General features: G+C 42.5%; 2 protein-coding genes across 2 annotated transcripts; one reads left to right on the forward strand and one right to left on the reverse strand.

Moving 5' to 3' along the window:
* The first annotated feature begins 84 nt into the window (after positions 1 to 84).
* Positions 85 to 12,129, forward strand: VDAC3 (voltage dependent anion channel 3). Its single transcript, XM_009648929.2, has 10 exons — positions 85 to 976; positions 1,765 to 1,881; positions 3,085 to 3,151; positions 4,272 to 4,321; positions 6,899 to 7,051; positions 8,203 to 8,255; positions 9,643 to 9,870; positions 10,783 to 10,933; positions 11,725 to 11,782; positions 12,015 to 12,129. Exons 2-10 carry the CDS (start codon positions 1,843 to 1,845, stop codon positions 12,104 to 12,106), a joined length of 891 nt encoding a protein of 296 aa, XP_009647224.2. The 5' UTR covers positions 85 to 976; positions 1,765 to 1,842; the 3' UTR covers positions 12,107 to 12,129.
* A 1,120-nt stretch (positions 12,130 to 13,249) lies between these two features.
* On the reverse strand, positions 13,250 to 26,041 carry IKBKB (inhibitor of nuclear factor kappa B kinase subunit beta). Its single transcript, XM_035888679.1, has 19 exons — positions 25,636 to 26,041; positions 24,838 to 24,907; positions 22,089 to 22,177; positions 21,513 to 21,602; positions 21,015 to 21,139; positions 20,570 to 20,677; positions 20,139 to 20,268; positions 19,480 to 19,674; positions 19,144 to 19,258; positions 18,674 to 18,797; positions 18,263 to 18,414; positions 18,086 to 18,147; positions 16,910 to 17,019; positions 16,062 to 16,111; positions 15,394 to 15,493; positions 15,046 to 15,193; positions 14,715 to 14,842; positions 13,918 to 14,008; positions 13,250 to 13,337 (listed from the first exon to the last, which is right to left on the reverse strand). The coding sequence occupies exons 1-19, from the start codon at positions 25,804 to 25,806 to the stop codon at positions 13,269 to 13,271; spliced, it is 2,127 nt and encodes a 708-aa protein (XP_035744572.1). The 5' UTR covers positions 25,807 to 26,041; the 3' UTR covers positions 13,250 to 13,268.
* Positions 26,042 to 26,052: the final 11 nt, after the last annotated feature.

Here is a 26,052-nt window from a genome sequence, read left to right on the forward strand (position 1 = left end):
CGTAACGGAGGAGGAGGCCGCGCTCGTGGCCGCGCCGCCCAGGGGTGCCAGTGAAGCGCAGTCCTTGTCGCTTTTCTTTCTTGTGCCTTTCTGGTTTTTCCCCCAGCTATTCCGCAGACCGATGCGGGTGTCCTCGTGTTCACGTCCTCGCTGGCGTTTCCAATTTGACGTTATGTTTCTGCAGTTGATACGCAGGCGTTGGCTTACGGTGCGCCGTATCTGGAGATGGCAATGTTCAGCATCAGTTGCTCCCAACCTTTTATTCGTTGATACGTTTTCTCTTGTGGCGGTTGCACTAATTTTATTGTTGTGGAAGGGAAAATCAAAGCAAAGATTAAGGAGGCTTTGTTTAAAACCAAGGTGCTTAAAACGAGTACTGTGGCTTAGTTCTACTGGACCTCCAGCTTAATTTATCTTTTCCTGCTTTACATTGCATTTTGTCAGCTGTTGTCATTGCATCTGGTTGATGGAGACCAGTTCACATTGAGTATTAATAGTTGTGGAACTGTGAGCTCAGTTCCTCTAAATAGTCCTGGCTTGCAAGCAGAGCTGCTTGTTATTAGCAAAGAGATTACGATTTTGGGTTTTTTTTAGAATACTGTTTAAATACTTGCATAATAGTAAACCTACACATTAAAACATGTAGAATACAGAAAATACAGCTGTATCTTGTAAAGAGAGGAGACAGCTTAGGAGAGTGAACAGGCTCACAGTATTCAAGATGTCTCAATAGCCTTAAGAAAATGAGGTGTAAACAGAACAGGGTGTCAGACAAAAGGGTGAGATTTAGGTTGAGGAGGTGCTGAACAGGATGGTGAAGTCCTCCTTCGCTTGAAGCATTTTCAGTGAGGCTGGTGAGGAGAGCCCCAAGACTACTTGGTGGTCAACTCTGTTGTCATTTGTCTTTCTAAAGCCCATGCCCGTCTGCACAGGGAGGTAGAAAGGTTTGAGAGGCAACAGGCAAAGCATGAAAAAGGTAGGGGTGTGGCATGTTTTCAGAAACTGGGGTGGGGGGTTGTTATCTACGCTCTTGCTTTTGTTCAGTGCAAGATCTCTGTGTAATTTGACAGTTAGACTGAGGTCTTCTAAACTCCAAATAGTTTAGTCCCAACTCCCAAAATGTGTTGATGTGCACTCCCAAGATGTGCTGATCGTTGTCAGACTTCTAACTGAAAACAGGTTACGTGGTTTGGAGGGCAGCTACAAATCCCTATGATTATGGAGCGTTCCTGTCATGTTTTCAATAGCTGGACAGTTCCCTGAAAGCCAGCTGTGCCTAAAGAGCATTTTTTTAAAAAAATCTGCTTGTGCGTTGTATAAATTCTTATGCAGGGAGTTATCTTTCATATTGGTTTCTGCTGGAAAAAAACTCCTGATGTTCAAAAGCATGTTAGGTAGTTACTGCATATGTAGAGTATCACCGTGTTAAAATGTCCAAGCAATCAGCCTTACTCAAAATCTTGACTTGCTGAGCTTTTGAAATCAGTGGGTTGAAAAACTCTGACAAACCTGTTCAGGGGAAAAAACCAAAACAAACCAACAACGAAAAAAACCCCCAACCCCAAATTTAAAATATGAGTTGAAACTTCTGAACCAAGAGATTTGTGTGAAAAAATGTTTTTAAAAGAAAGATATGCTCTGCTCCATAGCTGTGTTGCTAAAACTATTGTAATCATTTAAACTTATGTTGTCAAAAAAGTACACATTCTGTTTCTCTTGCATCGATTCCATGATTCACTGATGGTAATTTTTCCTGTTTGACAGGTGAAAAGGCCTTTTTGCATAGTAATTTTGAGAAGTACCTGTTTTCTGTACTAATCTTCAGATAAGGAACCTGCAGTCATGTCCAGCTATTTTAGATCCTCTAAACCCAAAGGTATATATATTCATAGAATATCTCAAGTTGGAAGGGACCCATAAGGATTATAGAGTTCATGCATTGGTAGATACATAGCGCAGGTTAGTTACCAAGTCACTGAACGTGGAGCGTTTGTCTACTATGGGATGTAAATTGCCCGAGTGCTTCATTTTAGGAAAGCGGTAGTTATCTGAAAACAGGACTTAATTGCCTAATAGAGATACTGTTGCATTTGTGACAGAGGGACCGAGTACACCAGTAAGCAACTAAAATGGTGGAAGCGATGACTTTAGGGATTTTACATATTTTGCTGGCATTATTACTTTTTAGATTAGTCTTTCAGTGTAGTATAAGTAAAATGGGGCATCAGGGATTTCTGATGTTGAGTGTTGCAGAGAATGTCAACAAGTGCATCAGCTGTAGGAAGGATTAAGTGGCAAAGAATTGCCCTTAAAATCAAACAAAAGCATCATCTTTGATAGCTTTTCTTTTCTGGAGCAAGTGTGCCTTTACATTCATGCAAACTTTTTCTAGAAGGGGAAGACTAATTTTCCACTGGGGAAGAGTTTTCCTGCTTCTTTTAATGTGGATTTTTCTGATGCAAAATCCCGGAGCTGTGTTAACTAACATTGAATATGTTATGCAGGCCGTAGTATCACAAGCCCGTCCTTTTGAGTTATGTCCTCCAAAGTAGTTGTAACGGTTACCTGTATTAGAAAATGTAGGTTTTGCTGCTGCGCATGCACAGTGCAGAAATACTCACTGGTGGCTACTGGACAGTGTACAGAGATCTCTTCTTATATTTTACAAATCTCTGAAACAGCTTTCTAAGAAGTCACAAATGCACATGGAACTCGGGTATCTTTTTCTTTGGGATTGTTCAGTGCTGACATGGCTTTGCCACTTGGGGTCCCTCTCAGAAAGAGTCCTGTCACAGAGCAGTGTTTGCTCCTTATCGGAACAGCGATAAGGCTCCCATGAGCTCTTTTTGCAATGTAAGAAGGTGAGGCCTACATATGTAGCTGAATGTAATAATGTTCCTGGGGTTTAGTGATTCCAAATAATGGATTTGCTTTCATAATTTCTTTGAAGTGATTTTGTTTGTTTCTGACAAAACAATGATGATACAAGTATAACTTTCATGAACATACTTCAAAGGTCTTGCAGTTCCCTATCAGTGAAGTATGCAGAGTGTACTAGTCATAGACATTTATAAATGCTTTGGCATGGCTGTCCCACCATCATACAGTGACTTGGGAAAGTCTGCCAGGGATGTATTCAACAAGGGATATGGTAAGAAATGTGAATGTGGTTTGATAATCTTTCATATTTTTTCTTAGGCGTCTTGAAGATTACAGTAAAAACATTAGTACCCCAGAGACCCCCTGAATACCTTGTGGTAGGAATTCAGCAGAGGCCCGGAGCATCTAACCCCTTCTGAATTTGAACTTCAGCCGTGTATTGTGAAAAAGCTGCAGTAGGCAAAGAGTAGAGGGGAAAGTTATGAGTTTGACCTTAAGATGCGCTCCAGAACAGTCTCTGAATAATGCTGCATTTTTTACCTTCCAATGTTTGTCTTTAGAGGCATTAAATCATTCAGACTGGCACAGATTGCCATATGTGGCAACAAACAGGTTCCTGAGGTAGAATGATCTTTATGCTAATCAGAATAGCCTATTGTCATAGCTATAGTGGAAATAATTTCACAATATTTGCATTCCTCTTAAAAGAATTTAAATGGAGAAATTCTGACATTGGTCCCTTTTCTGGGAGCAGTACTGAAAGCGTTTTTTATCTGGTTTTGTGAGTGCGTAATAAAGATTGCATTTGTATCCCAAATCCACGTGCTCCATAAAATTAAAAAGCACTCTGGTCTGGGCTCTGCCATCCTGGAGTTCAGGCTTTGCTAAAATTCAACTCAAGTTCCATGCTTTAGTGTCAGTTGTTTCAGGCTTTCCTTCACTGTGCAAGGGCCGAGTGTTTCCCTGGATTCGTAGCAGGTTAGAAAGAAAAAGAAGGAAGGAATGGTATCTCTGTATGCAGCACTGGTTGAAGTAAGTTGAAACATTTTTCTCAGAGAAGGGGAAAAGAAAAATTCCTGCCCTGCAATCGGAAATACAAAAGTAAATTGAGTAAATCAGAAGAAATGGTAATTGTATTGATTGGTCCCAGACTGCAGGTAGCTATGGAAGGTGGAGATACTTGATGATGGGTGACTGTTATGACTATAAATTATGCGGCCACCCACTCAAAAGTCCTTCAATCATTCCTCAGTAAGATCAACAACTGGTGAAATAGGAAAATAAGTTGGTTTAGGTCAGCGTACCCTACCTGCTGTACATCGGGTGTGTTGAAAATAAGCCTTGCTTGTATGTTGTGGTGAAACAGATGCTATGCACTCTCTTATTTTCAGGATTTGGAATGGTCAAGTTAGAGCTGAAGACCAAGTCTTCCAGTGGGGTGGTAAGTACTGGGGGCTTTCAACATGACTAGTATTGCAGTGGAAGGACCTGAACTGGTTGGTGGTAATAACTTGCTAGTAGGCATTGCTTCTCTCTTTCAGTTCTCCTTTTAAAACCTGTAGCTGACTGAAGTATTTCTATAATGATGTGTGGGACTGACGTAGCAGTACTTCTTTTCCTGAGGCATGCAAGAATTTTCACACGTTTTGTTGTGAACATGTGGCTTTTCTCCTGGTTCCCATTGCCACATCCCAAACATAAGAGATTCTTCAGCCTAAATAGCTCTCATTTCTGCTTATAAATGCAGCTGAGTTTCTCTGCTGTTATTGTTTGTAGTATTTTGAGTCCAGACTGACCAAGGGGCAAATAAGAGCCGCAGTTTAACTTAACTTCATTTTCACTCACATCCACTGTGCTTACAATGCAAGACAATTAAAATTAAATAGTCCTCCTGCAGTACCCTTTATGCAGAATTTGAGAGCATTTTATAGACGTTAATTGAGCTTTTGCACTTCAGGTAACTAGAAAATACTATGATCCCCACTTTAAAGATGGAGAAGTGGAGCTTCCTCATGATTTCACAGGAGGGCTGGCAAAACCAGGAATAGATTTCACAATTTTGGTCTTTAACCATAGGCATAAACTGTTTGCTAGATAAGCTTATTCTTACACTGTCTCACTTCTGTGTGTGCTACCACTTGATGCTGTTCTGGTTGATAAGCTGTGCTGCTTTTCAGCCTACTTCATAACCATATTTGCCTTAGGTCCCTCCTTCTCTTGCATTCTTACCATGCCAATGGTAAAAGGCATTCCTTTTGTATTACTGTATTCTGTCTCAACTGAGCTTTTGATGGATAGCTTGCATTGTGCACCAGGAACGTGTAGGCACAAGGAACTGTGTGGTCCCTATACTGTGACTGCTACCAGTTACTGACATCTCATGATATGCAGAGTTTTCCTTGGCTGTAAGTTTTGATTCTCAAATAATAAGCTAATGGTTAATTATGCTATCTTCTGAATGTGATGGAACATGAACAACTGTACTGAGTTCTAAAATGGGCTTTTCCTTTTCCATGCAACTTTCATGTTGGATGTTTATCCAGCTGGTAAGAATAGTAACTGTTTCGGCACGTTGGCTCTTTATTGCTTTGTCTAGCAAGATTTTCTGTGGTGCGCACGGTTGTTCATAAAGTGTGCCATTGGTTTTAGTCATGTTATCATCCATGTCATGAAGTCTGACTGTGTCCATAGCTCTTAATCTGCTGTATGATCCATGTATGTAAAGCCATTTGCAATCTTTGTCCAACAATCCACGATAAGAACATAAAAACAGCAGGAGGGAAAACAAGATAGATATGGTATTGATACAGTTGTCTTGTTGCTTCAGGTTCTGTGCTTGTTAGTGTTCCTAATGAGCATTCTGCTGCAACAAAATGGGGCTTTGTGGATGGACAATACGCCTACTCATTGCTTTGTACTTTCTTGTGCAAGAAACACTGAATAGGCCACCTCCGAGTTATTCCAGGAGGAGAGATGTTTATTGAGATTTCAAGTCCCCTAAATAACAGGAAGCTCTGATGTGGGGGGGACTGGCCAAACAGCATAGGACAGCATATTACAAGATAAATATACAAAATTCAAAGTTGTTGGTTCAGTTAAGGACCAGCCTGATGGAGAGATGTCCAAGCGCCTAGTGGGGTCAGGTTATTTTCTGATACTGTGCAGGAGAAAAAGTCTACAATTTTAAGGTGCCTTACAAAGGGGTGACCTAGCTTCTAAAGTGTAGTTGCTGGCTGAGGTAATGACTGAGAAGTTAGGTTGAGGGAGAAGGTAGAAAAGTCATCAACATGGTGTATGAAGAGTCTTAAGTAACAACAGGATAAAGAGTAGGGGGAACAATGTTAGGGTGCAGTAGTCAGTGTGAAAACCATCAATGACCATTCTCCAGAAGATGCTTTCACTGCTGAAAGGTGGAAAAAGGAAAAAATGCACAACTGGGACAGTAAGATGATAATGGGAATTAGAGGAGATTGTGAGGAAAAATCCAAGGATACAAGCAGCTTTGTATCCCAAGTGAGTATCTTTTTGTATCTGGGTATGGATCTGTGTGAAGGTACAGAGCAAGTTGTGGAATGTTGAAATAACAATTGCCACTTTGGAGCAGAAAAAAGACGGCAGAAAAAGGGTTTTTTTGGTGCAGGGGAGGTTGGTGGATGAGTTAGGGGAAAAGTGTGGTAAAAATTAGAAGGGGAGAGCAGGTAATCAAATCAAGATGCAGATGAAAAGTAAGTGAAGATGTCGGGTCTTTGTGTAATAGTGCTTTTTCCAACCTAAGCCGGTTCCAGGGCTCTATCAGCACACCTCAACAGAAGGAATACCCAGGACAGAGATGCCAAAAGGAGTAGCATTTTGGTGCAAAAATAATTGGGTTTGGTGGGGATAGGGAAGGGGAGGATGATTTTGAGGGTTCTGTCAAAAGGCCTAAGGGTAGTAAGTGTGAGTGCTGGCACTTGAAAAGTGGAAAAACTGAACGTAGTCAAATATCAGAGTGCTGAAAGTCCTATTATGCTCTTGGCAGGAATTCACTGCAACTGGTTCGTCCAACACAGACACAGGCAAGGCTTCAGGCAGTCTAGAGACCAAATACAAGATCAAAGACTATGGACTTACATTCACCCAGAAGTGGAACACAGACAACACGTTGGGAACAGAAGTTTCCATGGAGGATCAGGTAAGAGGAAGTAGATACTCTGAAAATGTTTCTACAACTGGTATGAGAAAAGTATTCAGTTGAGCAGAAAACATTGAAGAGTGAAAGTTGCACAAAACTATCTGGAGTACTAAAAAGAAGTTATGTACATTTGCAGAATGCACAGACTGAGAGAGAGCATCATGAATTTGGGGTGTGGAGGGGGGGGTGGTGCAAGCATTCCTACAGCAATGTGCTGCTACGTAATGATCCAAAGGTACCTAGTTACTGCAGGTACAGGAATGCAAAATTAGCTATCTGGTAGAATTGAGTATTGCTGTTACCCGCTCCAAGTAGGAGTTTTTCTTTAAAGACGCACTCTAGCTATGTAGAACTGTTACTGCTGCAGTCATGCAGGGAAGAGGGGTCTCATAGTTTTAAATTCTCGGATACATAAGGACTTAAGTTTGGCTGCCTTGAGATTGAATATATTTTATAAGGTTGAAGAGAAAGATTAGTGTTTGCAGCTTCGCACTGCTTACACAAAGGGTTGCTAGCATACAGCAGTCTTGGAGCACACAATTTTTTTTCAAAGTAGCAGCTTTACGCTTTTCACTTAATGCCTGAAACATAAGGTAATGGTGCCAGAGGTAGTAAAAGTTCTGTGGTGCCCTCTGACATGTGTGGCCATCAATTTTTGTAGTTATGTTTTGCGCTTTTACCTGTGCTTTAAAATGGAAAATGCTGTCCAGCTCAAAACAAGGGTGGGAAAGCTGAGGCAGGTACACGGTTTGGCCTGTGAAACAGTAGCGTCTTAAAAGAATACCTGCAGATTCTGAGAGAGATTCTTGAGCTGCCGTATGGATTGTTGGAACTACAGGGAATAAGCAAACATGAACTGAACAGTTCTCTTTAACAGTTTCTCAATTTTCTTGTCAACACTAGATTTGAAATCTTCCTGTAATAACGTATCTACAAAGCGTGCGCTGTTATAGGGCCTCATTGTGGGCAGAAAAAGTCCAAATTTTAATCCCTCATCATATGGCATCTTCAGATTTCATTGTAAAATATGTGGGAGACATTATGGTTGTGTTTTGTCTTCTCTTTAGAGTGGACGCAGAGCTATAGTAGTGGAATATAACAAATCGCATTTCAGCAGAGTTCTGAGCAGACGTGTCTGTTTTTCTTTGCAGTTGGCTGAAGGATTGAAGGTGGCTCTTGACACTACATTTGTACCAAACACAGGGTAAATACGTTGTTACCTGTATCTAAAGAATGCTAGAATTTCCCATAACATAACTTAATTAGAAATTCATATTATGGTCATTGTGTAAATGCTCCAAATTTACTGTAGAATATTCTGCAGGGACTGTAGAATATTTTGAATGGCAATGGATAATACCGGGCTCAGAAGGACAAGGTCTGCTAAAAATGATTCTTTGGCTTTTTGGCCATGGGCAAATTTTGGCCATTGCAGTGGGTATTGTATTTTTGTAACTCTCCCCTTAAACAGCTAGGTCTTACATGGACCACTTAACTTGTACCATCTTTGTCGTGGTGTTGAAAGTCCTCCTGCCGTCAACTCGGTGTCTTTGTTAAGAACACAAAGAAAAATTTTTATTTTTTTTTTTTTCCCCTGATGCTTTTGGGCAGATGTCTCTGCACGACTGAATGAGGAGGTAGAACCACATAGGTATTATGATAGGCAGTGGAATAGCACTTTTTTGTCTTTCTCAATTATCATGTATGTATTTTTGGTAGGCAGTTAGAGCAAAGGAGGGGTGTTTGTGTCTGGATAATGCACAAAGCTTGAGATTGCTTTGTAAATAATTACTGGTATTTCTTTATTTTTGGGGAGAGCCTATAAGAAAAATCAATTTTGAAATACTGCTTGGATGTAAGCAATTAGAAGCCAAGTCAAAAATGAGACCCCAGGCCTGGGCACGAGTGACAGGCAGCACGGTGTTCTGCTGTCTTCACTGGGAAAGAAAGGAGGCTGGGGAGAGAATTAAGGAGGTGATAGAATTTTGTCTCGGTTATGTTAAGTTTGAATAGCAAAATGAGCACAAAGTGCAATGGAGAGAGAGGAAGAGGCTTTTCCAGAAGGACTAAGTGGATGAGTTCTGCAGGATGAGGAAACTCGATTTTGATTGAGGAGACTGGTATCCAGTAGTGAAGAAGGAAGGAAAGCAAGCACTGCACATGAAGTAATGGTGGAAAGAACCGAGCAGACAAGAAGTCACTGAAGGACAGAAAGGCCAACTGTCAGTGCGGGATGTCATGGGTGCTCCTGGAAGAAACCGATGTGCCGTAACACATTGCACTCACTTGTGGAGAAAATTTGAAACCTGATGTTTTTAGAGCATTAAGCAGAAACGCTTTTGTCTTTTTATGCTTCTTGAGGATTTTAAAGAGTTTGAGATGATAGAGGAAAAACGTGGCACCATGTAAATATACATAATACCAGTATTACTCTTATCCCATGCCCTCTTCAGCAGCTGTTAAGTTTTGAGTAGGCATTACAGTCATTTAATTAACTGCCCTTAAGGGACATACATACACAAATAAATAAAATTACATATAATACATACTAGTATACTACCAGGGATAAAATGGTATGTTTCTCTCTGCAGGAAGAAGAGCGGAAAGTTGAAGACCTCCTACAAAAGAGAATATGTAAATCTAGGCTGCAACATAGACGTTGATCTCTCTGGACCAACCATCTATGGCTGGGCAGTGTTGGGCTATGAAGGCTGGCTTGCTGGCTACCAGATGGCTTTTGATACAGCCAAGTCTAAGCTTTCACAAAATAACTTTGCCTTGGGATATAAGGCAGGAGACTTTCAGCTGCACACTAATGTGTAAGTATTTTCTGAGCCTAGAAAAACATTATCAAGAAGAGCCATACTAGCTCAGTAGCAAGCATTAACAGAGCTAGGTGAAAAGTGGGTGGATGGAAGGGGATGCTGATTTGTTTCAAAATAATACATATTTGGTGTTTTCATCTTCAGTACAATTAAAGCTGGGGCAACTTTGCCACTCTTGGCTATCTTTTGAGACCTTGTTTCAGGGTAATTTGGGGGTTTTGTGTATGTAAGATAGTGGCATAAAGGCACTTTATAATGTTAGTTTGGAATTAAAATCTGTAAACTAACTTCTGTTTTGGCACTAGATAAAAGAGCCTTCAATTAAGCCACTGTACCTCCCCCCTTCCCCACCAGACAGAAAGCTTCTGGCTCAGAAATGCCCGAGGTGGAGGAGAGAGGTGTGTGTTGTATTGTGCCTGAGAGTTTCCAGCTGTCATTGGAGTGTAGCTCTAGTCTTGGCATTCAGGTGCTCGGAGAGGCTTTGAAGATGGTGTATTTAAAGAACTGCAATGCAGTAACATTGTTTTCAGTCTCACCATTCCTGTAACTGACTTTAACGTCTTTCTGGATTTGCCCCTTCATGTGTTACCGCAGGCTTGCTTTCTTAACTTAAGCAAGTTATCTGGGGTTTGGATTTTTTTTGTTAGAACCTCAAACCAGAGGTCTTAGCTGTTGGAAAGTCATGTTCCATTCTGCAAGCAAACCTTATGTTTTGGGTGAAAAAACGTGAGCAGGAGCGTGCCAGCTCCAGCTAGGAAGTACATGAGAATGGGTCCAGGGAAGTATTGGAACTCTTGGTTCATTTTAAGAGATAATGACCAAGTGATTGTGGGGAAGGGTTAGTCTGAAGACTTACTATTTACTAAACAAGGCAAGGCTTGACACACTTGCATCTGTTACAAACAGGAATGATGGCACGGAGTTTGGTGGGTCTATTTATCAGAAGGTTAATAATAAGGTTGAGACATCAGTCAATCTTGCGTGGACTGCTGGCAGTAACAACACACGTTTTGGTATTGCGGCTAAGTACCAACTGGATGAGAAGACTTCCATTGTGGTAAGAATTCTGTTACAGGAATGAGTATTTCAAGCTCCCTTAAATACTGAAAACTTGTGGTAGAAAGTAGTTGCTTTAAATGGTTACTGAGAAAGTATGGTAGATGGTAAACTGGCTTCTGTTGTCGTTCAAATTCAAATTGGGACCTCACAGGTCATATTTGTGAAACAATGGAGGGGAAAAAAAAAAATCTTAAGCTCCGTTTTGTCCATGGTGAAATAATCACTAGTCTGACTCGTGTGCTTGGAGCCTGTGCAAAATGTGTTTTCAAAATGTAACGAGAACATGCAGTGCCCTTTTAATTCTTATCTAATGCATAATGTAAAACTGTAGTATAGTATAACAATGAAAGTTCAGCTGAGCTTACAGCTTGAGTAAGTGTGTAGCCATGAAATGCTCCTTATCTGAAACACTGGCTGCTGTTCAGATACTCCTTAAAAACAAAACTATGTAGACTTTTAAATTCTAGTCTACCTGTCCCTGATCACCATGCATACCACGCTTTATTAGTTCATCTTACTCCATTTTTCTGACAATTATCTTACCTAAATAAAATATAGCTGAACACAGGTTGATGAGGTAACAAGCCTGTTACAGCTTAAGATGGGAACGCTTGAGGAGAAAAGGAAGACTGGAATACACCACCGCTAGAAGTTAGTCTACAAGTGGCTGAAAGAGTTAATGCATAAGCAACCTTCTCAAGGCACTGGGACAATTCTATCTGACTATTTTGTGTATAATATCTGACTGTACAGTGTATAAATACTGTGATTTCTTTTTCTTTCCTGTAGGCTAAAGTGAATAATGCCAGCCTGATTGGAATTGGTTACACTCATGCCCTCCGACCTGGTACGTAAGTCCAACTGGTAGCAGCAAATAGGTATTAGTACTACACTATGGGTTATTTTACTGTCATCTCTAGATAGAACAGATAAACAACCTAGCTAGAAATCTTACGTAGGCTCATAGAAGTAAAGGATGTGGATGTACAGAAGTTCCCTAGCAACGAAGACACATGAGGGAGGCGGGGCAGTGTACAGGGATATCTGTGTATGAAGGGTCTCATTACTTGCTTTCCTAGGTGTAAAGCTGACCCTCTCAGGCTTGATTGATGGCAAGAATTTCAGTGCTGGAGGTCACAAAGTTGGGCTGGGATTTGAGCTGGAAGCTTAATGCAGCTTTAAGTAAAACAAGAGGTGGTGCTCTGGAAGATGAAGGAAAAGTGTACCCAGTGTGTTTCGGCCTTAATATTACTCTGAAATTTCAAGAAGCGTAAACTTTCTACTCTTCCAAAGAATCATTTTAACCCAACACCGAAGTCCAGAGAGTGCCAGCACATCAAAGGAAGATACTTGAAGGTATGCATGGAAGTTATGACGTTTGTGCCACACTTCACTTTCCCATATTTTAAATCTATTCCTAAACTCAGAAGAAAATCCCACCTCTCTCCATTATTGTATTGCATCCTGCATGTCCTACACTTCACAACCTGTTATAAAAGGTGGTCTCTGTGCTGTAGTGGAAATTCGGGTTTACATCAGAATGAAATAAATTGATCACAGTTGGAACATAATGTTGGTGTGTCTTGTCTCTCAGAAAGGTTCAGAAAAGCTATGCTCTGCCCATCTGCTTTTTTTTTTTTTTGGTGCAACTTCATCTATTAACCGTGCTTAATCTGCAACTGCTTTGTTAAACTATGTGTGCACACTGAAGATTTCCTTCTCCGGGGTCTCTTGGGTAGCATCCTTACACCTCTCACGTTTTAGAGACCTGAACAGTGAAAGCAGCTTTTTCGTTAAAATGTTATTGAGGGTATAAAAAAAAGAGCAAACCAAAAGTTTACATGTTTTAGATAATTTCGTTCCCATAGAGGAAACAAGTATTAGGTAAGTACAACTGTTGTGCTTAAGGAAAAAAGTGCAAATCAGCAAAGTTAAGAAATTAAGTTCACAGTTCAAGTATATTAGGAAGGTGGCATCTACCAGTGACTGCAAGCTGATTGCAGGTGTTGTCCATTGTTCATTAGGAAGCCTAAAAGGCAGCAAAACAACCACATGTGATACCTAAGGGAAGATACATCAAGACAAAGAATAAGACTATCTGCTGTCTTAAGGCACGATTAAGAACTCTTTCCAAGCAATTAGAACAGGCATTTCCTGTGGTATCTTTGTGAAAGAAGTGTCTTGAGAAGTGGCAACTAAAAGCTAGGCCATGTGTATCACATAAGCAGTAGGTGACAGTAGAAGGAGGCACTTGAACTTCCCTTCTCAGAGGCAGCAGCTTTTCACAGTTGGCTTCCTGAAGTAGCATGTCTTCAGAGGCAGCCGAAGTGATTTTACATCTGGGTTTGTTCTGGACTGTTTGTTTCTTCTACCTGAAGCTGCAGCCAGCTCCAATCTAGAGCCTAAAGAATAAAACAGTTAGAACTACAAACTTCAACACTACCTTACAGTTGAGATTTCTCCCAAATAAAGGAGAAGCAATTTAAAAGATTTAAAAATTTTACTGTGAACAAACAGGTCAGTACAGTTTTGTGATGAACCATGTGACTGCTGTAAAGGAAACCCTTAAGCTACTTATTTTCTCTAATATTTTACTTTCTTTTCAATATTATGCTTCATTAAATAAGCATCCCTGCCCACCAATCTATTGCCAGTTAAGACCATCCCAATTTTAAGAGCACAGTTTTTCAGTATTTTTGTGCAACAGCCAAGCACCTTCCCCCATCCTTTATCATTCAGCACAACTTAAGTCCCCGGCACATGGCTCCTGTTCTCAGCAAGCAGGGAATATGTCAATCAGCAGTTCAGGTCAGGGAGTGGGTGCTTTCTATCTCCCACCACTCCTACTCTCTCCTTGTCCAAGAGAGTCATATGCAGATTTCTGTTAGCCATATTACTTATTGGTGGCAAAGTTATACAAACAGAAGTTTGAAGCCATAAGCTTCCCCAGTCCATTTATAGAAGAATATCAAATATTGTTACCATGAAGCTCTGCTCCTGATCCTTCATTGTGTCATGCATCACGTTTTCTAGTTGGCTACAGAGTTTCTGTGATTCCAGCAGTAGCTCCTCACTGAAAGGGACAATGATTACACAATTATTTTCCATGGCAGTTTTGTTTAAGGAGATGCTGCCTCTACCTTTTAGAAGTATTTCTGGCAGGGATGCTGCAGAGCACTGAAGAATATTAACCTTTACCAGTCAGCGTATAAGCTAGTAATTCATATTGCAACTGGGAAAGTCAGAGGCATCTCCAGATTTCCTGGGACAGGGGAAAGGAAGCAGTTGGATTCTTAGGTGGAGTCACTGTTGCTAGAGGAAGTTGCAGAACAGCCTATAAACTAAAGGATTAAGCAACATACAAATAAACCACGATCCGCCATTCCAACTGCTGACCCAGTTCATTTAAGGAAGCCAGAACTACACGCGCTTAGTTATAGCAGTCTCTCCTTTACGATACAGCTCAGATGCTACCACCTTACATAACAATGCTCCAACAATTCCTCTTGGCAGTGTACTTCAAGTGAGCCCAACCGTTCCAGGTAAAACAAACCCTTTAGTATTGGGGCAGGGGGAAGCGAAGCTGTATGTTATTCCCCATTTTTCATAAGGTTCACAAGCCCCAGGAAGTCCAGCTACTAGGTAGAAAAGACTGCTGACAATGGAAGCTGAACACAAAGTGTAACGTGAGAAAGCTGCATGTCATTATTTCACAAAGCAGGATCCCCAGCTTTGTAGTGCTGGCATTAGCAGCTACAGAACTCCAGGCTTTGCCTCACCTTTTCCTGACAGATTCTGATAAATTGTACGTTCCAGAAGGGACCTGTACCAGCAGCTGACCAGGGCCACCAAGACGTGATGTGTTCATGCTCTCTGGACTGCCAGTAACAGGACCGCGTACTTTACTCTGAAGAGAACACAGAAGATTAATTATTTCATGCAATTATTGCCACTAATTTCCAGCAGCCAGCAGTATGAGACAGCCTGAAACTTGACTTTAATACTAATTCAAAGTAACAGACAGAAGAACCACAGGACATATTAAATTTACTCTTAATTATTTCAGTAACCTGTATTTTCAGGTTAAACTGGAGTTTTTATTTTACTTACACAGGCAATTTTCAGCAAGTTCCACAGTTCTTTCTGTCGTTTCTCCTGAAGCCTAACAACTGTTTCCTCATCTTCATTCATCAGATTCATCACTTTCTCCACTCTGGGGAACAATTCCAGTGCCTTCTGCTTGCAAACTACAGTTTTACTATTAAAAAAAAACCCAAACATCACCACACATGGGCAACTGCAGTAGGGGAACATTTCTGAAGTTTCTTATTTCCTGTAACACTCCAAGATATCAGTAGCTCTATGCACTGTTTTTTAAAGTTCTAGAACAAAATCTCTTGGTGAAAGAAAAATTGCTTTCTCTCAACCCTCAATAAAAGCTGATTCTACAAAGCTCACCTGAGCTGAGCATAAATTACTCTGACTTTTTTTTCAAAGGTCTGGATTGCCTGTAGGAGCAGACGTACTATTTCTTGGCTGTCACCACTTGTCCTCTGATCTGGAATGAGAGTCAGAGTATTACACAAAAAGGTAGGCTTATAGGACAGAGAGAAAAGATTCTTAGTGGCTTGTTTCCACTGCTTCTTCAATCCTGAAACATCCCAAGGCCAAGGCATGCAAATTTGAGTGGGTTGGTTGAGCTGACGTCATCAGTGGGATGACCTGCACTGGATTTTAGTCACCTTCTTCAAAATGATGAAAATTGGAAAGCAGTGTTGGTAGGGTGGGTCTAATGCTTTGGGGCTGTATAGCTGCTCAAGGGAACAGCTATATCTTTCATCCTTCCTACACAGAAGCAGCAGCATATGCTTGCAGCAACGGCTTGCTCTAAGAGCTCCAGAGGAGTTTCAAGAGCTCAGAAGGCACCAAGAAAGCAAGGCTGGCCTAGTTTAAAATTGACTCCCTGACTCCCCTCTCCAAAAAAAGGCAAGTCCAGTAGAGTCCATGTGCAGCTAGTGTATGGGGAGGCCTAGAATGCAGAGAAATTTTTCTCAGTGCTCATTATTGCATCTCCAAAGTTACCTTCCACAAAAAGCAAGCTGACCTTGAACTAAAACGTCTTTTACCTCTTGGCTTCTCTCTCAATCTCCGGTAAAGCTCTCTGGCTTGTTCTTCTCTGGAAGAAAAAGGCACAGAACAAAAGGGCTTCTCTAGAACCTAAATTACAAACTAGTAGTTCAAGAACTCAAGTATTTTATATACCAGCCTGTTATTTCAGACTGATGACAGGTAAGGAGTCAAAACCTGTCTTTTAGTATCAAAGCTGTTGTGGTTTAACCTGGCGGGCAGCTAAATACCACACAGCTGTTTGCTCACTCCTCCCCCTCCCCAGTGGGATGGGAGACAGAATCAGGGGAAGTTCATGGGTTGAGATAAAGACAGTTTAATAGGACAGAAAAGGAAGGGGAAATAATGGTGGTAATAATAATAATATACAAAACAAGTGATGCACAATGCAATTGCTGCCCGCCCACTGACTGATGCCCAGCCAGTTCCCAAGCAGCAGTCACTGCCCCCCCGGCCAACTTCTCCCAGTTTATATACTGAGCATGATGTCATACGGTCTGGAATAGCCCTTTGGCCAGTTTTAGTCAGCTGTCCTGGCTCTGCCCCCTCCCAGCTTCTTGTGCCCCTGGCGGAGCATGGGAAGCTGAAAGGTCCTTGACTAGTGTAAGCATTTCTCAGCAACAACAAAAACATCAGTTGTTACCAACATTATTCTCACACTAAATCCAAAACACAGCACTATGCCAGCTACTAGGAAGAAAATTAACTCTATCCCAGCCAAAACCAGGACAAAGTCCTCCCAGTCCCACATCATCTGGGCTGAAGACAGAGCATTTTCATTGTCCTGCAGTGAATAAGCTTAGCTAGTAAGACTCCTGCATCTGAAGTTCAAGGTGGTTCAACTCACAAATCCTCCAGTGTTCCTCCTTGTTTACGACCTAGTGGGCTTCTCTGCAGGTCCACAATGTCTGTCTGCAGGGCCATCATCCGCTTCACTAGCTGATCCACATCATCCTCCTAAAAGCAGGGCAGAACATAAGCAATGGGATAGTCTCATACCAAGAGACACTACCACTCACACTGGCTCTTCCTTTCTCATTCACATTTCTAACCACTCACATCGGCAAGATGCAAACAGCAGCCTTGGACAAAGACAAATGAGAATATGAGTAATTTCAATGCAAGAAAATTAGCTTGGTGCTCTGGGATAAAATAACTTCCAAAAATTTTTTGATAAAAAAATTCAGCCTACGACAAAGAGCCGTTGAAGGGTCAGACTTTGAGGTAAATGTACTGCTAGTTCCCAGGCCATGACGCTTCTTTCTACTTGGCTGTTCCAGATCTCTTCTCTCATCCTATCCATCACTGCTTTTCCCCTTTTCCCTCGGCACACAACCACATCCGCTCCTGGCACCCTAAACTCCGCTTTTCACTTGAGCTCATTCACATGCAGAAGCTGCCACTTGTTAGACAGGCATTGTGAGGACCAAGTGTTGGAGAAGAGTAAGACATCGACTACTCACCTTTTGCTCCTCATCTGGGAGTGACGGTCCTTGGCCCTACTTACAGGGGTTACACTGTCTTGTGTCAAAAGGCTCAATGCCTCACTAGGAACATGTGCGGAATGTGCACCAGTAATGGGAAATTACTGCCTTTCCAAAATTCAAGACTGATGCTTAAAATTCTTGTGTTCAGTCATCTAATCGTTCACTTTCCCATTCAGTTTAACCTATAATCCATATCCTCTTTTCAGCTATCCTGGCTCCAGAACTGGGTTAGTAGGACATCCAAGTGCAACCACTGCAAAATCTCCTCTTGCATTCCCCAAGATCTCCCTTTTTCCCCCTAAGCCTTACAAACACAGTGAGCTTCATAAAGTACTGGCAATGGACAAAAATGGTGCCACCCAAAACAAGGCAATGTGACTTCTGGCATCAGCCCAGACGCAAGAAGTTTCTATTTAAGAGAGGACAATTAAAAAGGACTCCTTAAGGAGGAGGAGGAAGAAGGAAAGGAGGAGGAAGAAGGAAAGAAAAATAAGGCTCTTTTTCTTTAGGATAAGCAGTTACATTTAGAAACATACCCGCCCACAAAGTTCCACAGCTTGCTCCATCTCTTTCCAGGCAAACAGCAGCTTCTCAGAAGCTACAGAAATGAAAGAAGAGTAATTGCTTTTCTCAGGTTCATACAGTAAAAGGTAGATACTTTGTGGGGATTAAGAGGCATAAAGAGACCTCTGTTTGCCAGATGCTATACTCACTAATTCCAAATTCAATCTGCTCTTTATACTTCTCCAGATCAATCTGGATGCTTGTTTTGAAGAAGTCCAGCTTTGCTTTCAGCTGCTGGGAAAGGGAGGCCATAGAATTCTTCATCTTTGAGAGGGTACTATTGTAACGCAACAGATTCATCCTGCATGGACAAGAAGAAGGTCCTATTATCCTCCCAAACTAAAACTGCAGACTTCCACTTATATCAAAAGTAGATACTTCAGAGTCTAGCAGTGAACACAAAAGCAGTTGTGTCAGAGGATGGAACTCTCAGCTTTTAATTAACTGTTAACAGCTCCACTCAGGGGTTTCCCCATTCCAACAGGGTCCCATTCCTGTCCTTTCCCTTTCACCAGGGAGCAAAGGCAGAGGTAAGTATTCTAGAGAAACTGCCACCGTACATGGCTGCTCGCTGCCCCTGCTGAAGCCGGTTACAGTCCTCTTTCAGCATCCGGATCGTGTGCCAAATCTGACCCCACACTTTCCGCAACTGGAAAAAGTGGAGATTCTTCTTTGGATCCTGAACTGGAAACAAAGTGGGGCAGGGGGGAGGAAATGTACATATCAGCATTAAAGCCTAAAAGAAGTGTTATCACATGACAAAACAGACCACAACATCACTCCTTTGAGGGGCATGTTACCTCTTGCAAAGCCCACAGTTGGCTAGCCCCTATGCAGCTTCCCCAGTGTATCAGAATAAAACACTTCCTTTCCTCAGTTATTCTGACAAGTTGAATGAATGCTATGCCAGTCCATTTTACTGCTTCTTCAGTCCCAAAATGCAAAAGCTCTCTCTACTCTTTGCACATGAACACAGGCAGCCCCCTCAACGCAGACAAGCTCTCACATTCTTGCTAGAGAAAGTCCTTACGGATATAGTCAACGCTTTCTGGATGAGGACGCAAGGCAACCTGAGCCTCATAGGCAACTTTCTGGTTATCGAAGAGGAAGAGGAGCTCTGTGTCTGCAGCTGCAGTATCATTCACCTGCAGAAGACAAAAGACCCAACCAGGTTCTCTCAGAAAAAGCAAGCCTCAGTAACACCATAAACAGAATGTTCCTCCTCAGCCAAAGACTGAACACCAAAAGGCAAGAGGGTACCTATTCTGCAAGGGCTGTTAGGTCTGTATGGTTACTATGACAAAAGCCTACCAGAACAGCAGGGAGCGGATTCACTCAACAGAAGGAAGGGAGTACCCAGACTCACCTTGCTATCAGCTATATGTTTAGTGACCAACTTCTGAGAAAATAATGCAAGTCCAGCTTCCTGCAGTAGCTCCTGGTCCTGTTCTGGGATTCCTGTATCTGACTGGATCCTGGCCTTCACAGTCTGCAGAGTCTCTTCCTCTGTCACAGGGTAGGTGTGTACAGTTCCCGTAACCATGTTCAAAACGTGAAGCAACTACAAGAAGAGTAGTGTGACATGAGAAGGGCTGAAGATACACTGGTCATGTTTGAGCAGATCCCAGGACTAAAACACTGGCCACTGATAAACCGTTCAAAGCACTTGCAGGGCTCAAGAAGTCACTTCACAGCTACTACATAACATTGTGCCAAAGTCCTTGTCCTCCATCAACTGGAAGAGAGGCCACATGGCAATTAAACAGCTTCAGACGCAGAATCCTCTACCAGAATATGGCACAAAGCACACACAGAGGCTATTTGCTACTCCCAACAAGCTCAAGGAGTATTTGTCCTCCAATAAGCAAGAGGAAAGCACCTGTAACTTACTGCCAGGAGACAGCTAAACGAGATTCTGTGCTGCTGCTCCTCCTCCTAGGTCTGTGACTCAAGCCTCTCCTCTCATGGGCTACAGGCAAGTACTCTCTACAAAACATATCAGGGTAATACAGACCCATTGCTCACCTTCAAGTTCAAAATGTCATCCAAAGCTTTGAAACACCCATTGGGTCCATATGTAGGATCTGTACCTCTCTGCCGTGGGTGCCACATTAACATGAGTTGCAGCCATTTCTCCAGCCTCCCAGCCAAAACACTGACGGACCAAACCAAGAAGGGGATCACAAGAGGTAAAAGTGCATTTGCAGTCACCATATGGCCTGGTCTTTGCAGAAGGAATGACAAACAACTTTCCCACCCTGATCACAAATGCAGTGTTTAGAAGGCAGAAACAGAGACTCACAACTATGCAAGGCTGACAAGGGACACGAGCATTGTTTGTGTCATGCACTCAATTTATCCACAGATTAACATACTAGGGCATGCAATATAAACCTGGTCCTTTTGCAGAAGAAACAGTTTATCCCAGCATGGCATAACAGATTTCTAGTCCTCACCTGTTTAGGTTGTTCGGGCAGGGTAAACTGCTAGAAAATTTTACTTCTCCAGATAAGTCTTCTGAAACAACAATATCCAGCTCACTCTTCTGTCGCACTTTTGTATGCCTAATGAATTCAAGCAAGTACAGTGGTGAAATAATCACCTGCCTTTCCCAGCCCATATGTTAGTAGGATCTTAAAAGCTACTCTTGACAGATGTAATACAGATGCCACTTTGGTTTCTGCTACCTGCCCTGCAAGAGTCAGTCCTGATCCCAAAGAGCAAGTATCAGGAATGTTGAACTTACTCGGGTAGGTCAAACTCCTGTGAAGGGAGTCAGCCTCCCTAAGGGCAAGGAACATAGGGACATTACCCTAAGAATCAAGGGACCACACTTCTTCCTGTAAACAGGACAGTCGCATTGCATGCACTCTTCTTATCACCTGGCCCCAGCTCACTCACCATTGTACTGGCTGCCAGTTGGGCAGGAACGGTCGGAAGCCTGTAATGCACTCAAAGGCCAGTGTGCCAAAGCTCCAGTAATCCACCGTCACTGTATACTTCTGCTGCTCCAGCAGCTCTGGAGCCTGAGACAGTTTACACACACATGAGACAAAGTCACCTATCTCTTAGTTCCCTCTATCCCTTACGAACTCATTAACGTTTGTACAACAGATTTAAGATGGTGCTGAACGCTCTGCCTCTCATGAGCTTTAAGATCCTCTCAAAGCGAACAGCACAGGTTATTGGCACTTCCGCTTCTTATTTATAACAGACATAGCTAGCAGACACTATGAAAACCCAGTGTCAGCAAAAAAAAAAAAAGTCACCTTTGCTAGCTGCAGCACCCCAAACGCACCCCATAGAGGACAAGTACTTCATCCCAGCCCAAAGCCTGATAACAGTTATCGCTATCCCACTGCAGTGGTAACTGCTCTTCTAGCCGAATTCCTTCCTTACCAAGTACTGTAGAGTCCCAACAAAGGATGTGCATAGGCTACCCTGATCCAGCTCCTTAGCATAACCAAGGTCAATGATTTTGTGTATTAACTGAAACACACAACAGAGAATAAGAACGCTAGAGAGAAGTCCTGTTAAAAGCACACCGTACAGCAGAGAAAGAAAAGGTTCAGCTCTTCAAAGGTACGCAAGAAAAGTGCCAATGAAGAGAAGGAAGTGGAAATGGGAGGCTCCTGTAGATTCCTAAAACTACAAAGTATTTAAAGTTGTCACTGGCTTTGATACACACAGAGCTGGAGACATTACTGCTTATTCAGATCTTTGGTCAACCGGTACAGTCTGGTTCTTTCCTTAGAGAGTTGAAAGTCAAAATATCAGGTGTTACCCAAAGTCTAATACAACCTTTAATCTCAGCTGCACACAGAATATTGTTCATTTGACACACAGATCTGAGCTAGCCATTATCCTGTGGGTTGAGTGCTCTTGCAGAGGGACCACTGTAAATGCATGAAGCACATGCATGTTCCTCTTACACTTACTTGTCTGTGCAGGCAGAGACACCTGGTTCCTGCTTACCCTTTGCTCTCCTTGCTGCAGCACAATGTTCTCTGGTTTCAAGTCTCTGTGGATGATCCTGTTCTCATGCAGGTACCTGAGAGCAGAAGCTGAGACACAGAAAAAACCACCTGTAAGAGTATAACTAACAGTACCTAGCATGAACTCAGTAAGGATTTGTTTCTACCTAGTATAAGCATGGCTTTTGGGTCAAATCTTGTACAATCAAACATACAATGAAACACCAACTGCAAGAGGAAAAGTCAAACACTTCTGGACACAGAGTTTGCTCTCTGGATCTTCCCTCATACCCTTCTTGTCAACTGGAGTAACATTGGCTAGGTAGATGATCAAGAGGGGTCCTGCCATAACATCTGCCAGCTCCTTCAGTACTCTGGGATGAATCCCATGGACACGTGAACATTCAGCTGACACAGCTGGTCCCTTACAATTTCAGTGTCCCCAAATGGCAAGTCACTGTTCCCACACTCATGGTCCTCCAACTCAGGACTGAGCATCCCAAGGTCTATCAGTATTATTAAAGACTGAGGCAAAAAAAGCATTGAATGCCTCTGCTTTTTCTTCATCCCTATTAGTCAGGTGATCATCTTCAACATCTTAACGGTCCAATGTTTTCTTTAGACCTCCTTTTGCTGTTAACAGACTTTAAAAAAGCCTTTCTTGTTGTCTGACACAACACTGTCCAGGTTTAATTCTAACTGAGCTTTGGCCTTTCCTGTCTTCTCTCTGCATATGTAAACCAGAGCTCTGTAATCTTCCTGCAAAGCCTGACCTTTCTTCCAGAGATCATACAATTTCTTTTTCCTCTTGAGCTCCACAAGGAGTTCCCTGTTCAGCCAAGCTAGTCTTCTGCCCTGCTTGCTTGACTTAAGACACACTGGAGTTGCCTGCTCCTATGCTTCTAAAACTGATTTGTGTATCTTAAACTGATTTGAAGTTTGCTCTCTTGAAGTCCAGGGTAGCAACTCAGCTGTCCTTTTTTCTCATTACACTGAAAATTTTAAACTCAACCATTGCACGATCACTGTGGCCAAGACAGCCACCTACCATCACATCTCCCATAAGTTCTTCTCTATCCACAAATAGCAAGTTTAGGAGGGCATCTTTCCTAGGTGGCTGAGTACCTCTGACAAGAATCTAGCTCCCACAAACTGATAGAATTTCCAAAACCTATTCATCACAGCAGTATGATATTCCCAGTTGATGTCTGGGAAGTTGAAATCTCCTATAAGAACAAGGGCTACCAATCCAGAATTTTCTCCTAATTGCCTGTAGAATAACTCATCAGTGCTAACATCCTGGCTGGGCGACTGAGTGACTATTCTCAGCTTTTTCACCTGTTTCTTCAACAGTTTTATCCTAGAATCCAAAAGCTGCTCTGTCAAACACTGTGTTCTGTCCTGTCCATAAGGTGTCCTTCTCCCCATTTCACCTGCAAAATCCTTCATAGGAAATCTCTATGCAACATACTTTCTCTGCTCAGAACCACTGAGACCCCACAACTGCAGACTGATGAATTCCATCTATACTAGAAAGCCAAAAATTTCATCTTAAGAATACACAAAGGCAGAATAAATGCCCTCTATTTTCTCACACTTGCTCAAGATAAAACCTTAATATATCTTCCCTCCTGTGGATAAAAAGAAAAATCACGGTGCTAGGAAAAACAAAACTTGGCAGCATTTCCATGACTCAGGCCTGAACCAAAGGGATTCACTTTTCTGCTCTCCGAGACTTTGTGTCCCTTCTGACAGCATTGCATTCCCAGACAAGAGCTCTCTTGTTCAGTGCAAAATGACCAGCGAAACTTTCAGAAGTTACCAATATAACTGTCGTTCTCCCGAAGGACAGTAACACTAGAAAGACCAACTAGGCGCGCACTGTAAGTGACCCGGAGAACAAGTTATGTCAATAGTCAAAAAATATCTCTTATCATCTACAGTTCAGATCATCCAATTGAAAATTTGGGTCTGTCCCTCATCCCATACACACACAAGCATGTGAACATAAATTTCACTCTAAACATGATCTGCCATGGTCTCTGGTCAGCACTCAGTATCACCTCCTGGTGACTAGGGAGTACAAGGATGAGGCAGCAGAATACAAAGGACGGGAGATAATGCCTAACAGCCACAACCGCAGTAAAAGTAATGACAAACGCACACCCTTGCCACAAGCTCACTTTCTAAGCATACCTCTGCCTCAAACACACTTCTTCAATGTCTTCTCTCTAAAGCCTTAGCACCTGTCCACTTTTGCCTCGGCTGCAAGTCAGTAAGATCGCAACATAGCTTGACCAAAAAACTCCACCACAAAAGTCTCTAGACTTGGCAACTTTGCACCAGAATGGTTTAAAATTCCATACAGTGGTTGCCCAAATGCTAATGGGAATCCACTGATCACACACGGTCTGAAGTCCTAATGATCAGCTGTTAAGCTGAGGGTGGAGACCAACGTGCAACATAAACCAGAGTCACTTGGCAAGTGTTCAGCTACCCAGAACCTTCCAGGAAATCCCAAGTGACATTTTTGCTGGGCAAGAAAATCCATCTTTACAGTCTCAAGAACAAAAATCAAAGGTTGGCTCTCCCACAGGGGGGGCTGGCAGAGCAGGACAAGAAACAAGTATATTCTTCAAATGACAGTCTAAGAGGGAGTCGTTAAGGTCAGTGCTGCATATCCTTAGAGTGGATTCGGCACTGAAAGGGCTTCCATAGTTCAGACAACTGAAGGTACTGCTACCACTTACCAATATCAGATAACAGGATAAGAATAGCTTCTTCCCGCAAACCACAGCAATTCTCCAGCTGATTCAGGTACTGCAAAAAAAACAACACAGAATATAGTCTTTCCCTCATGTATCCTGAGTGAGGCTCATGGTCCCACAAACTCTCATGAATGCAAGAAGTTCCAGTAACAGCAATGAAATTCCGTAAAGGCATAAAACTCTGTGAGACTGTGACCTCCAGTAGCAGCAATTACAGCTTCAGGCTTTGGTCTAACCACACGGCAGGAGAAAGAGCGGGTGAACAAAGTCGGTATCATCCCCATTCTCTTCCTTCTACTTGCTCCGTCCTTTATAGCCGTTTCCCCTGTGCCTGGCCGTATCAGCTCAAATCTCAGCTCTGGGTTTTATCTATGGGCAGCTTATAGCAAAGGTTAGAAAAAACAGTAAGATCAGAATTAACACGTGTTGTTTAATCACTTTCATGAAGGGTACAGCCCACAGATGTGCCCTGCCCTGTGATGGCCTTGGCCATACTCACATCCTGTTGCACACCCCTCACACATGCCCTCCTCCTCTATCTGTAAACTCCTCGCAGTGTCACTAGCAGCCAAACAAATACAAAAAGTCTCAGAAAGCCCTCAAGTCTTCAAAAGCTGAACATAATGTCAAGGACCAACCACCAAAATCTGTCGATGCCACAACAAGAATTAGGAAGCATTAGGATGTGAAAACAGAGGTTTTACAGAGAAACTTCAATAGAAACCCTAGGATCAGCTGAGAAGGTGATCCAGCCCTTGGTCACCATCCCAGGGACCTCACCTTGCGGAGGTCTCCGCCTTGGCAGTACTCCATGGCCAGCAGTGGTAGGTCATTCGGTGCCAGCTTCTGCATGCCTTCAGGGACGTCACGGGCAGCCACTACATTGGGATGGTTCAGCCTAAGGAGTGGAAATGAGGCAAGTACCTGTGATGAGCGGAACCAGGGCAACATCTGAAAGACGATTGTTCTGCCACAGATACACACTTTCACGCGCTCATGGACATCACACAAAGTACTACGAGGATATTAATCCTTCCAGAAACCGAACCAGTGAACTCTAAAGGTCTGCAATTCATCCGTCCTCACGGACCTAGGCTCATCCCAACTCCTCACGCTGCACGTGCGGTCAGTGCATCCCTTCACACGCGCGTGCACAGCAGCTCCGCCTGGGAGCTACGGGAGGAATTCCCGCGGAAG

Source organism: Egretta garzetta, unplaced genomic scaffold (genome assembly GCF_000687185.1).
Source record: "Egretta garzetta isolate BGI_Z169 unplaced genomic scaffold, ASM68718v1 scaffold481, whole genome shotgun sequence".
Classification (NCBI taxonomy): Eukaryota; Metazoa; Chordata; class Aves; order Pelecaniformes; family Ardeidae; genus Egretta; species Egretta garzetta.